General features: G+C 37.2%; 1 protein-coding gene across 5 annotated transcripts in view; it reads right to left on the bottom strand.

Moving 5' to 3' along the window:
• Positions 1 to 134: 134 nt before the first annotated feature.
• The window catches only part of LOC109056800 (FERM domain-containing protein 5), a 105,423-nt gene continuing 91,267 nt past the window's right edge, over positions 135 to 14,290 (bottom strand). For 3 of the 5 annotated variants that reach the window (XM_042775165.1, XM_042775166.1, XM_042775170.1), the window contains 4 exons: positions 12,849 to 12,923; positions 10,385 to 10,453; positions 10,073 to 10,179; positions 135 to 4,877 (listed from right to left, as the gene is read on the bottom strand). In XM_042775165.1, coding sequence (XP_042631099.1) covers positions 4,285 to 4,877; positions 10,073 to 10,179; positions 10,385 to 10,453; positions 12,849 to 12,923 — 844 coding nt within the window. In that variant the 3' untranslated portion in view covers positions 135 to 4,284. The remainder of the gene's footprint in view (positions 4,878 to 10,072; positions 10,180 to 10,384; positions 10,454 to 12,848; positions 12,924 to 14,290) is intronic. The other 2 variants (XM_042775169.1, XM_042775167.1) reach the window with 2 other exon arrangements.

The raw sequence follows: 14,290 nt of genomic DNA, 5'->3' as shown, positions 1-14,290 counted from the left end.
GGTAAATGTCACAGTAAAGCAGTGATGCCATTTTATTATAAAGGAAATGGTTAGAAAATTAGAAAACCATCTGATTCATTCCTATAAATACAGAATTTTTGCATTGTGAACTATAAACCACAAGATATCTCAAACTCTTTTGAATGTTTATTTCAAGTTTGAATATTTCCATGGCACCAGTTACAAGAGACTATCAGTGAAACAATTTCTTTATACCAGTTTCATGGAAGGTTTCCTACAGTACAAAGATGATTTTGGAATGAATCTGACTTAACAGGAACTGCATTTGGCACATTAATTTTGTATATAGTTCAATATTCATATATTAAGGAACTAAACTGCAACCTTCAGTCCCAAATAAAAAAGATACAGATTAGAGAAAAACACGCCCACAGACAGACATCTATGCATCAACAAATGTGCATGTATATGCATATCTGTTGAGGCTGGAAAAGTGACAAAAGCACAGTACAGTAAATGAAGCGTGTTGCCACCACTGATCTTTACAGGATCTCAGCGCCTTAGTGAATCTTAAAGCTACGGTTCAGGTGAAGTCAGATTTTACCAAATAATTTGGAAATTTGTATGCAAGCATGTAAGGAGCAGTTAATTCTGATGATGATTAAATTTAAAGTCCCTGGTAGAATATTTATCAGAACCTAAACAAGTCGATCAGAAACGTCACACAGCTGCTGTCTAATGCAAGATGTTCATTGAATTACCTTTAACAATCCCTTTTATGAACATGGAGGACATCTTGACCTTACTTTGAATGTGGTCCAAATCTATAAAGCTCAAACTCTTAAAGATCAGCAGCCACTTAATATGATTTCACAACTGTAAACCAGAATCTAATTGCTGTAGCCAACAACACCAGATCTTGAACATTAAAATCACCGTCTTTAATAGGTTTGCTTGAAGCTGTAACATTTTGTTCATGCTGTAAATGTATATTTGAAGCCAGTGAAGTGCTTTATCTGCAGTGTACAGTAATACTCCTGAAAGTCTACTTTTTATAAGTGTCATGGCAAATGTTCAACTTCCATTATACTTGCACTTGCATACTAAGAAGCATAAACAAGTTCACAGAGGGACCTTGATAATTAACCCAGGTAGTTGATCACAGAAATGAGCCAATTTAGCTGACGATTGTCCTTTATAGGACCCTTGCATTCATCACAGTCAGACCTGGCCATTCTGTACAGTACGAGTAAACTGTCTAGAGACAAAAGAATGAAGTAGAAGCTCACAAGGACAGTAGTAGCAATTGCCCTTGATCTACTAGTCTGGGAAGGAGCACGCTAGTTGAAACGTGTGCAGTAGGATTTCAAGGATGAAGAGAAGCGTAAAACTTCAAAACAGCAGGACACTGACAGTTCAGAATCCAAACAAGACGACGAGTGCTTACAAGGAGTATAAAATGTAGCAAATTTTGGCAATAATCATCATATAAAATAAGAATTTTAGTTAAAATGCAATTTTGCGTCCAACTTAAAAGGAAATGGATCAGACTTAGAAAACATCAGGTAGTCTGACTTGCTACACAGCACAAAAACCATCAAAATGATTCATCCGCATGATTCTATAATTCAGGTTATTGCTTATTGAATGGCGCTGCCATGCAGGACTGACCACTGAGGCTACATAATGCTGTCAATGAGTAAAATTCGATCCACTTCAATTCTGTTCTTTTTCAAAACCTTTACTCGTCTTCCAAGCATTTTTTTTTTCTCTGCTCAAAATCCATTTATTGATTCTCCAAATTAAAACTCATCATCAATAGCAAGCAAGTACACTTCAGAGCAACACTTTTGTATTACTGTGCTGTGAAAACAACCGTTTGATCAGATTCTACAAAAATATGAATGGACTTAAGCCACCACAACGCTGTTATAATTTGGCACATCAGAGATGTTCTAAATGCATGCATGAACACTTGTCAAGGTACAAAACATGCGTAACACCAATGGTGCGCTCTCTTTTCCATGTGTTAGTGGTTTTTAACCGTTTCTGCTACGGTTTTCCCTGCATCTCATGTTTGTCTGTCATAGCTTAAACCAGTTTCAGATCCCCTGTAGGTGGAAGACAGCGGTTCTACGAAATGGTTATAAAGGCATGTGACCCAATTGCACAATTCGACTAGTCAAGCACATTACTGTTACAGTCAGCCGCTTCCTAAAACACATCTCAGCCGTCGTGACAATTTGTTTACTAGCACCATAATGATTCTGGCCTCATACACAACAGCAGATTGTGATTGGCGGATTGAAGCATGTTCATTTAAAATAACTGTACTAGTAAAGCCAAGCCTGTGAGCTGCCACAAACTAATGCTGTATTTAAAAGCTGCAATTATTGTAATTTATTGTAGCATGAATACCAATTTAAGATCTAAAACATCCCCCTTACTACGGTAATTACCACTGGCTGTTACTTGTCTCTCAATTCTGGTCTCTTTTTCACTGCACACAAAAATAAGTCCGCTCCTTGTGCATGTTGCATTTGCTTCCTCTATTTTTAATTTTCTCAAATACAAAAACAGTAACATCAATAGCAGTTTCAAAGGGGCAGGCATAAAATAGATCATGTATGCTAAAATAAAACCCCTGTCCAACTGGCATGCCACTGGAAGAATCGTCTGTCTTCAGATAAATACTATAGACTAATCAGGACATAGTGTACTAAAGACTAAACCTGGCCTTTTAGTACATATTGCCAAAACATCAATTAATTAACATATGAGCATACACGCACAAACATACACACACAGTCTTTTGGCTAAACTGTGTGCAAAGTCATCAGTACTGTTCGAATGCAGTGCTGTTACCAATATACAAAGCACAGGGATGGTTTTCTCATTACCGGTTAAGTGACTGATTGTGGATAAAAATCTTTCCCGTGTCTCCCTTGACAGAAACGCCATAAATTCTAGACCTCATCTGGAACACAGAGCTAAAAAAGGTATAATTTAATTTTTAATAACAAAATAACATTTCAGTTTCTGTTAAAATATACATGGAAAAACTGTTGATATATTAGGAAACTAACTACTTTTGTACAAAAAGTACAGCATTGTTATTGTAATTAAGAAAAAAAATAGCATGATATCCACAAAATACCAGCTTAAGAGCAAGGCTGATATGGAATTTAAAAAAAAAATTGTTTATACAATGGGATTTCTTTCTATAGAGAAAGATTCAGAATGGAAAACTTAAAAATTATAATAAAGCAAATACACATACTCATGAAAAAAAAATTTACTTAGTTCTTAAAAACCAAACCCTTACAGTATTGCGCATCTACTGTAGCTAGACTGGATCTATGGGTGCTAGTTACTTTTAAATCATTCCTGATAACTTTAACAGATACTGACTCTATTGGGTCACATGACATAACACAATTTATACCAATTAATTTTTCTGTATCCATTAGAAAGAACCTTTTTAAAAAGAATTCTACTTCACAGCTTGCTACTGCCTAAACACAATTATATTCCTAAAACGTATTTGACACCCTAAAACTCAAGCCACCAAATACAGAATTCAAATGTACCCATCAGTTTTTATTCAAATAGCATCATTCCCAGTCTTTCCTCAGCTTTCGCTTCCAAAATAACTTGCACATTCTTACCTTAAATATAACCCTCTGCTGATCTGATCGTTGATGTGGTAAATTATAGCAGCCTTCAGAATTTACTAAGAGTTAAATGACGGATGGATATGAATTATGCATAAACTCAGAAAAGCATTGGTTTTCAACTTTCTCGTGCTTTCCAAACCCACTATACCATACCAGCTTGACTTAATGCACCAGATTCTTTAATAATTATTATTTTAAAATAAATATAAGCAACATAGGCAACATTCTCGTTGCAACAAAATATTTTATATTCCCTATTTAAGGAACGATATATTCCTCTAAAGTCTCTGAATAGAGTTTAGGTTTTTTTTTTTTTTTTTTTTTTATTTTTTTGTAAAAATAAAATACCTGAAATGACCTGAAATCCAAAATAAGGAAACCAAAAAAATTAATAAATACAAATAAATAAATTGTCTTTGTAAAAAAGACAAAAATAAAGGTGTAAAAATGGACGGGGGAGAAAGAACTAAAAGTGGAAGAGAAGAGGAGCTGTGGGCCTGGTGGTCCCCCGTGTGTCAGCAGGAGTGTCATGAAAGAAGCTGGGTTCATGGGACAGGTCGATGCCCTCCGTCTCTCTCTCTCTCCACGTGTTTAGCGTCTTCTCAACCCCAACAAGGGAGGCTTTACGAGCTTTAGTGCCTCATTTTCACTTGTTAATGAGCAGCCCGCCCACCCAGCGGAGCTTGCAGGCAAACCACCGTCTGAGGGGACAAAAGTATTCGTAATGGAACTGCTCAAACTCGGGGGTCTGGCGGATATCACGTAAAAATGCAATGTCAAGGTCGGACTCAGTGAGGATGATGAGGAGGAGGAGCAAGACAAAGAGGAGTCCAATGGTCACAAGGAGCAGACGGAGTACACTTAAAACAAACTTATTCACCTGTTCCGTCTCGCTGAGCGCGGCCTCCCCGCCTGCGCTCTGCACTCGGCCTGCCACTCTACTGTCCACTCCTAACTCGGTCACGTCGCCCACGGTGGGCGTTCCCGCCTCTGACTCTTTCTCCTCCTCGATGCTGCAGGGGGCACCGTTGATCTGGCGTGAGACCGCCATCTCCAGGCTGTGCTCGGCCACCGGTGTGGGCAGCACACTGTCAGAAGGACTGTAGGTCTCACTGGAGATGACCGCTGTCCCATCACCCGAGTCCATTGCCTGGCTCCGTGAACGTGGGATGAAGGAGTCGCCATAGGACATGGAGCGTACTGGAGTGGAGTGGGCACTGTCCCGTAAGGATTCCAGACCTGAATGGGTGGAAGAGGAAGGATAAGAGAGAGACAAAAAGAAATCTATTTAATGAATTATAAGATTAAAAATGTTCTTCTGAGACTTTGTGCTGATTGCTTACAATGGTTTTGCTTAAGTGCAAACTTTAATCAAGGCTGTTTTTTTTTTTGTTTTTTTTAATTTTAAAAAAGGGATTTTGAAATGTGAACACTGCATGATATAATTTGTTAGCTCAATTTGATTCAACTAAAACGTGGCCACAATTTAGTAAAGTCATATGCATGATTTAGTAAAATGAGGGAACAAATTATTATAGCGTGTGCAAAATTAGAGTTAGAGAGTTTGACTCCTAACCCTCAGGTTGTGGGTCTGAGTCTCGGGCCAGCAATACCATGACTGAGGTGCGCCTGAGCAAGGCACCGAATCCCCAACTTGCCCGAATTCTGAGTATGGGTCACCATACTTGGCTGTATGTCACTTCACTTCACTTTAAATGTAAAAAGTTTTTCCTGCATGTCATGTGCGGGGCGCCGTAGAAAACAGCACCATCTGGTGGTAAGTAAAAAATAAAGCAGCCAAAAGCCTGTGAAAGAAGCTCCATTAGAAGAAGCACCCACCACATATTCCACAGGTAATTTCATGTTGCGTGCACAAATAAAAGTATGTGTATTTATTAAATGTGACCATGGAAAAGTGAATTTTGCATCATTTACCCATTAAACTGTGGCATTAAATGCTAGTATGAATATCAATATGATATAATAGAAGAATAATGTACACATATATGAACTGCATATGGCAAATATTATATTTTCCTAAAATAATTTGTATTCTTTATATTACTTGTATGACTAGGCATTTAAAAATGTAACTGAATAAGTCTGATAAAAAAAAAACGTACTCATAAACTAAGATCTTGGGGTTTGAACATTCCGACATGCAAAGTGAATCGTGCATGTGATTAAACCATATGCTGTAAAAAAAAAAAAACATGGACGTAGTGTCTGTGACATCGGCCGCAGGTTTCTGAAGAGCATTTTTGAAGCCTAAAGTGGGCGGAGCCAGCTGTCGCCATCTTGGCAGTGTCACGGCATGTCACTCTCAGATCATCAAAAATGGGCAAAGAGGCAGGACGTGGGTGGAGCTGGTTGCTGAAACCACGCCTGCCTAGCTCGACAGTGGTGACAGCAGCGGCAATCCACCTGTCACTCAAGTGGCCACACCCTTAATTATGCAGAACTTTAAGGCTTAATATAATTTAAACGGATGAGTTCACAGTTGTCACAAATGGCAAAATTAGCTACAGTATATAGACCAAAACCACTTTTTGTACCAGGCTGTAAACATTTTTTTTTTTTTTCTGTGTTGTTGATTTTAACATTGGGCATTTTAACATTGGGGGGGTTATGGGATTGACTGAAAGGTTGCTGCTTGGATTGGACAGAAATTTAGGCTTCGTTTGTCATTGGTCACATGATTTCTACATTAACAACACAAGCCTATGGTAACATTTCCATTTTTCCTGCCAAAAGTATGTCAGAACATCCAGTCAATCATATCCAGACTTCAGAGTCTCAGGTCCTTATTCCGGCTTTGCTTTTACTCAAGACCTTAAAAGGGTCCTTTTTTTCATTCTGAAAGTCATAAATTAAGTATTAAAAATCAATTTAATAAATTTTGAGGTGTGTGTTTTGATTGTGGGAGTATATTATGTGGGTCTCATGTTGGTGACCGATCCAAATACTGAATCACAGGCCTAGAGTGCAGTAATGCGCTCGGAGCAAAGCAGACCAGAGCGCTAATGTGAAAAGACATTTCCCAGCTCGTTTGCTCTTATAGACACTGTACTTCAAGCTGCCACAGGCCTCAGCAAAGCACTGGGAAACACACATACTGACAGGCAAACAGCCAACTTGCTGAGGCGTTGTAACAATTAGCAGCACATGGTAAATCAAAAGGACTAGACCTCACTATACAACATGCACATGTATATATAGCACACAATCTTAAATAGCTACTATTAACTTAGAAAGGCTTTAAATAGCTTTTGTGATACCAGTCCATTTTAATGCAGTACAGAAGTTACATGATATATAGAATCCATTGGGATGTATATTTCTGTTCTTAAACATAGTAACTTTAACACCATGACGTTTAGAGGATTCGTCACAGTAAGCGACCACAGAGACCACAAAGTGAGGATACTGCAAATCTCCCACAAATCCTTGCACTTCAGTTCTCGCATACCCTTTTCCTAAAGGAAGTATACGAGTTATGCTGAGCATTAGATTCTTGAGCGTCACTGCAGATATGTTATGTCTCTATTCTGATGTTAAGGGATTAAGATTTCATCTCTTGACGATGTGACATTTTACTGCTCAACCAAAGGCCTCTCATGCACAATATTAAACATCCTGCCAAAGAGAAATGAAACACTCACATGAAAGCACATCTGCTTTAGCGCATAAAGCTGAACTCAGCTCTCATTTATCTGAGTTTAAAGAGCCCTGGAATTTAACAGCTCAGGTTTCACTCGAAATATAAGCATACATTTGAAAGAAAAAGCTTGCGAAGCCTTTGTATTTACCTGTACTTCTTCATTTATAATTCATAAGAATGTGCACTGCTGTCATACCAAGTTAAAATAACAGACAAACACAATCTACTTTACTTGTATTTGCAACACAAAAGTGAAAATACCGTTGTTTAAACATTTACAGACCAGACTGTGTAAAATGTGAACCTTGCATTAATAACTGACTGTTAAATCCACTTTAGAAGTAATGGCATCCATCCATTAGCACCGTAGTTTGGAAATCCCTTTAAAATTGTTTAGCTATCTGAACTATTTTGAACTATACGCTTAGCATAGTGCATCAATAGAACTGATGTCTGGACTGAGAGCACAGTTTCTTCTGTGAAAGCAGTTCCAGTGGTGAATTAATTCTGTATTGAGTCTACCGAGCTTCAGATGATGAACGGCTACCCTGATATTATCATCCTCCTCTCACCATGCTTCACAGCTGGAATCAGGTTTTAGTTTCAGGCTGCAGTCCTTCAAACATTATGCTCTGCATTTCTGCAACTCCTGCAGTTCTTTTTTCAGCTGCATTTCACACTGTCTTCTTGTTGTGACGTTTGCAGGATGGCAACTCCTTGAAAGATTTGTAACAGCACTGTATGTCTTCCACTTGCAGACTGTGGATTAATGAACACCCAGAAATGCTTCTACAGCTTTCAAGCTTCTAACGTGCACTATTTATTATGATCAGGACATAGGAAGAACTTTTTCTTGATTCTTTCAATAACCACGTTTTTAGTAAGCAGTCCACAAATCCATATCAATATCAAGTTATAGACAAGTAGTTCAAATGTTTGTTACTTACTGAAGCAGATTGTGTTTGTCAGCATTTTTACGTATAGGTAAAACAAATAATTCCAATGATAATTCCAACTACTCTTTGCAACTGCAGTATCATATAAAAGTTACCCAGATACTTAAAATAAAATGTACTGTATCATACAAAAGTTTGGAATAAAATACTAAAATCCTATTTTTTTTTTAGTATTTAAATGAAATTATGCCCACCAATTGTACATGTATTTAATCAAAAACACAGTAAACAGTTATTTTGTGAACCATTTTAATTTTAATATATTCTATTTTAATATATTTGAAAATGTAATTTAGTCATGTGATGGCAAAGCTGTCTTCAATGTCACAAGATTCTTCAAAAATCATTCTAATATGCTGATTGAGTGCTCATGAAACATTTCCTGTTCTTATCAATGTTAAAAACACATTTGCAACTTAATATTTTTTAGCATTTTCTTTAATGAACAGAAAGCTCAGATGTATTTACTGTCACTTTTGATCAATTTAAAGCATTGATTTCTTTAATCTCACTGACCCTAAACAGAAATGCATGTTCTGAAAAAATTAAGCACTTCACATCTCAAAGATCTGTTTAAGCTTGACAATAAACACCACCACCGCAGCAACACCAACAGAAATTCCATTACCTGCCTCTTTCTATTCTAACCCACCTAATCCGATTTCATCAAAACAAAGCAGAAATAAAATACATCTTACTGAAAAAAAAATCTTCAGTAAAACCTAATAATACAAAAATCGATCTGGTGCACAAACAAACACACATTACTTTACCTAAAGCTGTGGTGGGCACTGCATAAGATGGTGAAGTCATGGGCAAAGGTGACTCCCGCAGCTGGTCCTGCTGCCCCATGAGAGCTGGGTAAAGGGGCAGCACGCCCAGGGCCTTTCCCAGCATACGAGGCCCCAAACTCAGCACCCGAACCTTCACATCTCGATAGCAGTGGTTGATCATGCGCAGGTGGACATTCACCCGGGTGGTGATGCGGATTAGGCACTTCACCATGTCTATCTCCAAAAAGTGAACGTCTGCAGCAGCCGAACTTCTTCAGAGAGCATGTGAACAAGTATAAACCCTGTTACCGGTGCCCTATTTCCACCGTGGGCTGCTGAGTAAAAGCTTGGCTATGCTGGTAAACGGCAGAGTAGGCACCCAAGACAGTGGTGGCAAATCTTACCCAACCCAGTCCTCTCACCTCCTCCCTCCTCCAACAGCCAGTGACTTAAATGGCGAGAAAGGTCCTGTCTATTTTCAGATGAGGGTATTAATACTCTTTGAAGACTCACAGTCAGCACATGTAGGATAGTTGACTTATCCTCCCCAGCTCTCTGAGCCGATCGCACAACAGACAAGAGCTCCTCACAACATCTTAAGATGGTCTTTTTTGTGTTGAATCACAGTTTGGATATAGTGACCAGAGACTTAACTACACTGTCTATGTAGAGTGTACTCATGTTAAGAGTGGGCAGTGCTCTGTTGTGATGCTAGTCTAACAGTCGGGGTCAATAGATGAGACCCAGAATGAAGTGGTGAGCAGACACTGGTAAGTCTTGGATGGGTGGGTCAAGATGGCACAGCTGGTGACACATCGAGGGGTAAGTACTGTTATAAGCTGGCACAGAAATAGAGTGGTGTGACTGACAGGAGCACCTGCATCTACACTCCTCTAAGTGACGGCTGGTTTAGACTCATGTTAATGCATGCAGTCAACTTGTCAACTTTGGTGAGGGCATGTGTGTGTAGTGTGTAAAAAAAAAGGGTTTCAGGGTTTCAGTGTAGAGCTGAACTCAGGTTAATGGGTTGAACTGGACTCTCACCTTCCATGATAGATATGTGTACAGCTCTTCGGCGGGTCCGCGGGACGCTGCTCAGCCGCGGCCCATGCGTGATGGATGGACAGCTTCTGCTGGGCACCAAGCCAGCCCTGTGATCACATACACACTCAGTACTGTATCAACACACCCATTTATCACATTACAGTACGTCCTATAACTACAGACATCAGTCATTCTTACTGGACATGCATGCATGCATACAAAAAAGAATGTGACCCACTGTAAGCAATTATACAGTTAATACAATTGCAGTGTGAGCAATTATATGGTTAACAGATTGGCACTCATGCATACCTGTGTATTTCTGGAGGTTCCCGTTTAATTTTTGCACTCTGTTCCATTACCTCTTTGGCTACTCTTCCACTGAAATGAAACAAAAACAACTGGCGTGTCCAGTTCCCCCTGCTAGAGTGAAATATTTTAGCATAATTTCCCTTATCAAACTAAATACCCATAAATATGTAACTGAAAAGATACATAAAGGCCTCTTTAAGTGGACCAAAACAAACTTGTTCTTTATTTATACTGTAACCAAAAACTTATATATTATATTATATTATATTATATTATATTATATTATATTATATTATATTATATTATATTATATTATATTATATTATATTATATTATATTATATTATATTCAATGGAAAAATAGTTTCCATTTATATACAGATGATACTCAACTATATATTTCAACAAGACCAGATGAAACTTCTAAATTATCTAAGCTAACAGAGTGTGTTACAAATTTTAAAAGAATGGATGATTTTTAATTTTTTGCTTTTAAATTTATTTTATAATGTTATATTTATTTTTTGAAGAGATATTATTTTTTGGAGAATATAAATGGTACCAATTTGCAACTAGACGGATGTACTGTTACTTCCTCTACAGTCAAAAATCTGGGTGTTATATTAGACAGCAACTTGTCTTTTGACAATCATATTTCCCATGTTACAAAAAGAGCATTCTTCCATTTTAGAAACATTGCCAAGCTACAAAACTTGTTACCTGATTCTGATACAGAAAAGCTAGTTCATGCGTTCATGACTTCTAGACTGGACTATTGTAATGCACTGCTAGCTGGTTGCCCTGCATCCTCAATAAACAAGCTACAGGTAGTCCAAAATGCAGGTAGTCCTTACCAGGTCAAGAAAATATGATCATATTACCCTGATTTTACAATCTCTACTCTGGCTACTTATTAAGTTCCGCGTTTGACTCCTCAACTCTGGAATAGACTTCCTGATAACGTTCTGGGTTCAGACACATTTTCTCTGTTTAAATCTAGATTAAATCTCTTTAGCCAAGCAGTCACATATTGTCATAACCTTGTACTTCAGTTATATCTGATCAAATGCACATTATCCTTCTTTGCTTGGTTTGAACACATTATCGTGTTTTACTTGGTTTGAACAGCAGCTATGCTAATATTTCTCTCTTTGCTTCTCCGGGTAACTAGGAATTACACAAGCTTCACTTTGGATCCAGCCCTTACAAAGATCTGAGATAACTGAACACCTGAAAAGAGATGATGCCAACCCCTCCGAGGACCTCAGATGACGACAACCATGAACCAACATACAACACTATTAAGTTTTGCTATAAGTTTGATCACAACATATAATCATTGCTGTTAATAGTGTTTGTTTGAATAACCGCACGATTTTTACTGTGCATTTCTGCCATATGGCCATCACCTTGACATAGTCAAGTTACTGTATATTTTAGAAATTTATATCATGTATTATATTGTATCATGTATTTGTATTGTAAAGATATGTATCATGAAAAGAGCTATAAAAAAGAAGTATCTAAAATTTATCTAAAACTAATATATAAAATTATCTTTGCATTTATACTATAGCCATATATATTTAATATATATTATATTATATTATATTATATTATATTATATTATATTATATTATATTATATTATATTATATTATCCCAAATAGTTGCACGACCATGCTAAAATATTTGGTAACTGGAGATACGTTACAGGTCACTTGTTTCAGTAGCTGGCAGATAAGCAAAACTACCTGCAACTGTGAAAAAAGTACCTTAATACTGTCTATACACGGCTGGTGGTGGGTGTTATTTTCAGACCCTGGTTGAGGCTGACCAGCTTCATCTATCAAAACCAACCAAAAGAAAACAGCTCAGCCATTGAGGATGAAATAACTACGTTTCCAGTCACGTCCAAACTGCTGGTATTTTGGTGGGAACTGTCATCTCTGTGACTGTGAGAGATGGTGACCGCTGCTACTAGAGTCCATGAAGCTCAGGAATTAGATTTACTTTATTGAGTCCCCTCTCTTAACTCAATCTCTGCCTCTCAGGCTGTGGCTGAACTACTTGTCTTTAAACAAAAACTCTCAATGGAGTCCTTCAATGCCTTAAAATCCTGCCTGTCTCCTTACATAGGAGTGAGAAAATAACTGTTATCAATTTCCTAATTAGGTGTTTGAGCCTGAGAGCCCACTATAATAATTGATTGTGCTGTTTGTTTAATTGCCCCGATGGCTCCATTCATCTGTTACAATTGCCGTTATTAAGTAAACGTCTGTGTTTAAAAGGTGGCCTGTGTGAACCGCTCCATCCGCAGCAGGTTGTGGTGCATTGGCTCCAAAGCAGTCACCTCTATGTGACCGTGATGAGGACAGCAGGCTGTTTTTGGAGCAGGGACCCCTGAGGCTGTGGCGGTCCATCGGCAGTGACCCGTGCTGTGTCTGTCTGTCTGTCCGCACTTACCTGTAGCGAAAACGACTCCCCTTGAAGAACAGGTTACTGCTGGACACCGTACGAACCTGGCTCGACTTCTCCAACCTGACGAGGGGCAGAGAGGAATGATTAAGCTCTAAAAACGCACATTTGTGTGAAACAAACAGTCAAACAAAATAGCTAACACAACTCACTATTACTAAACTACACTGTCATTGCTGTCATCAGTTGTTCACAGTTTCTAATATTCTGTAGTTATTTTTTTTTTTTTTTAGATTCATTTTATGAATCTGCATTTAGAGTTATATGCAGTGGTCGACGATATGCACAAACAAGTACTTGGGGTACAAGTACAGATACCCTAAAAAACATCACTCCAGTAGAAGTATACAGTACATACTCCTTTTCAACTTTGAGTAAAAATAACAAAAGTTATTAATGTACCCATGTATTAAAAGTAAAAAATACTGTACCAATTCAAAAGGTTTATTGAAAAGAATCATCACATGGTGAAATATTAAAGTATGTTTTTAGACTTTAAAATGTAATGAAGTACAAGTTTCCCAAAATAAAAAAATTCAGAAAAAAAAGATACTTGATACAAATACAGATAAACAGTAAAAATTTGTTCACAACTGGTTGTATTATGGCAAATCTGCCACTGTAGAAATCTGTGAAAAACACTTTCTATAACTGGTGTTCTATGGTTGACTATATTAAAAAATAGTTTATTTACAAATTTAAAAATTTAAATAAAATGTAATTGATGTGTGGACTCATGTTCGTGTATATTACCTACAATGCATGACTTCAAATACCAGAATTTCTTCAAATTTCCAATATAAATTTTAAAATCTTTTGTTTTTAACTCAAAAATTACATAAATCTGGCATTTGTGCAAAAAAAACTGCTTTACATTTATCAATTGTTATGAATAATCTTATTTCTTAGTTTGCATTCATGAACTTCCAAATTAAAAAATAAAATTACCTAAATGTGATTAACTACTTTTCCATTGTACTTAATTAAACTCAGTTGTATTTGATATATATATATATAAAGTATTTTATAAGTATTTTAAATATTTTAGAAAGTCTATAAAATATAAATATATAATTAAAAGCACTTAATATAAGTTTGTTGAACTCCAAACAAAACAACAGTATATCACATTACAGTTAAATAAAATTACTGCAATCATTTTTTATAAGTCAAATTTTGTCATATCACCTACCCCACTGACATGCTAAAAGAAGTTTTGTTTCTAAAGCTAGAACATATATATTCTAACATTCCTAGTGACTGAAACCTCAGGCAGAGCTTGAGATGGTCTCTGGTGAACATTTGATTCAGGCTTTTCATCACCAGATGTAGAATCTCCTTTCTCAAAGACGGCCTTTATGCAAATCATAAAACCCACTTTTCAATTATCATCTGCCTTCACGTGCCACCAATTCTCCTTCTCTAGGGGG

Source organism: Cyprinus carpio, chromosome A18, assembly GCF_018340385.1.
Source record: "Cyprinus carpio isolate SPL01 chromosome A18, ASM1834038v1, whole genome shotgun sequence".
Lineage (NCBI taxonomy): Eukaryota > Metazoa > Chordata > Actinopteri > Cypriniformes > Cyprinidae > Cyprinus > Cyprinus carpio.
Note: the sequence above shows the minus strand (reverse complement) of the source record. Positions and strands in the feature narration are given on the sequence as shown.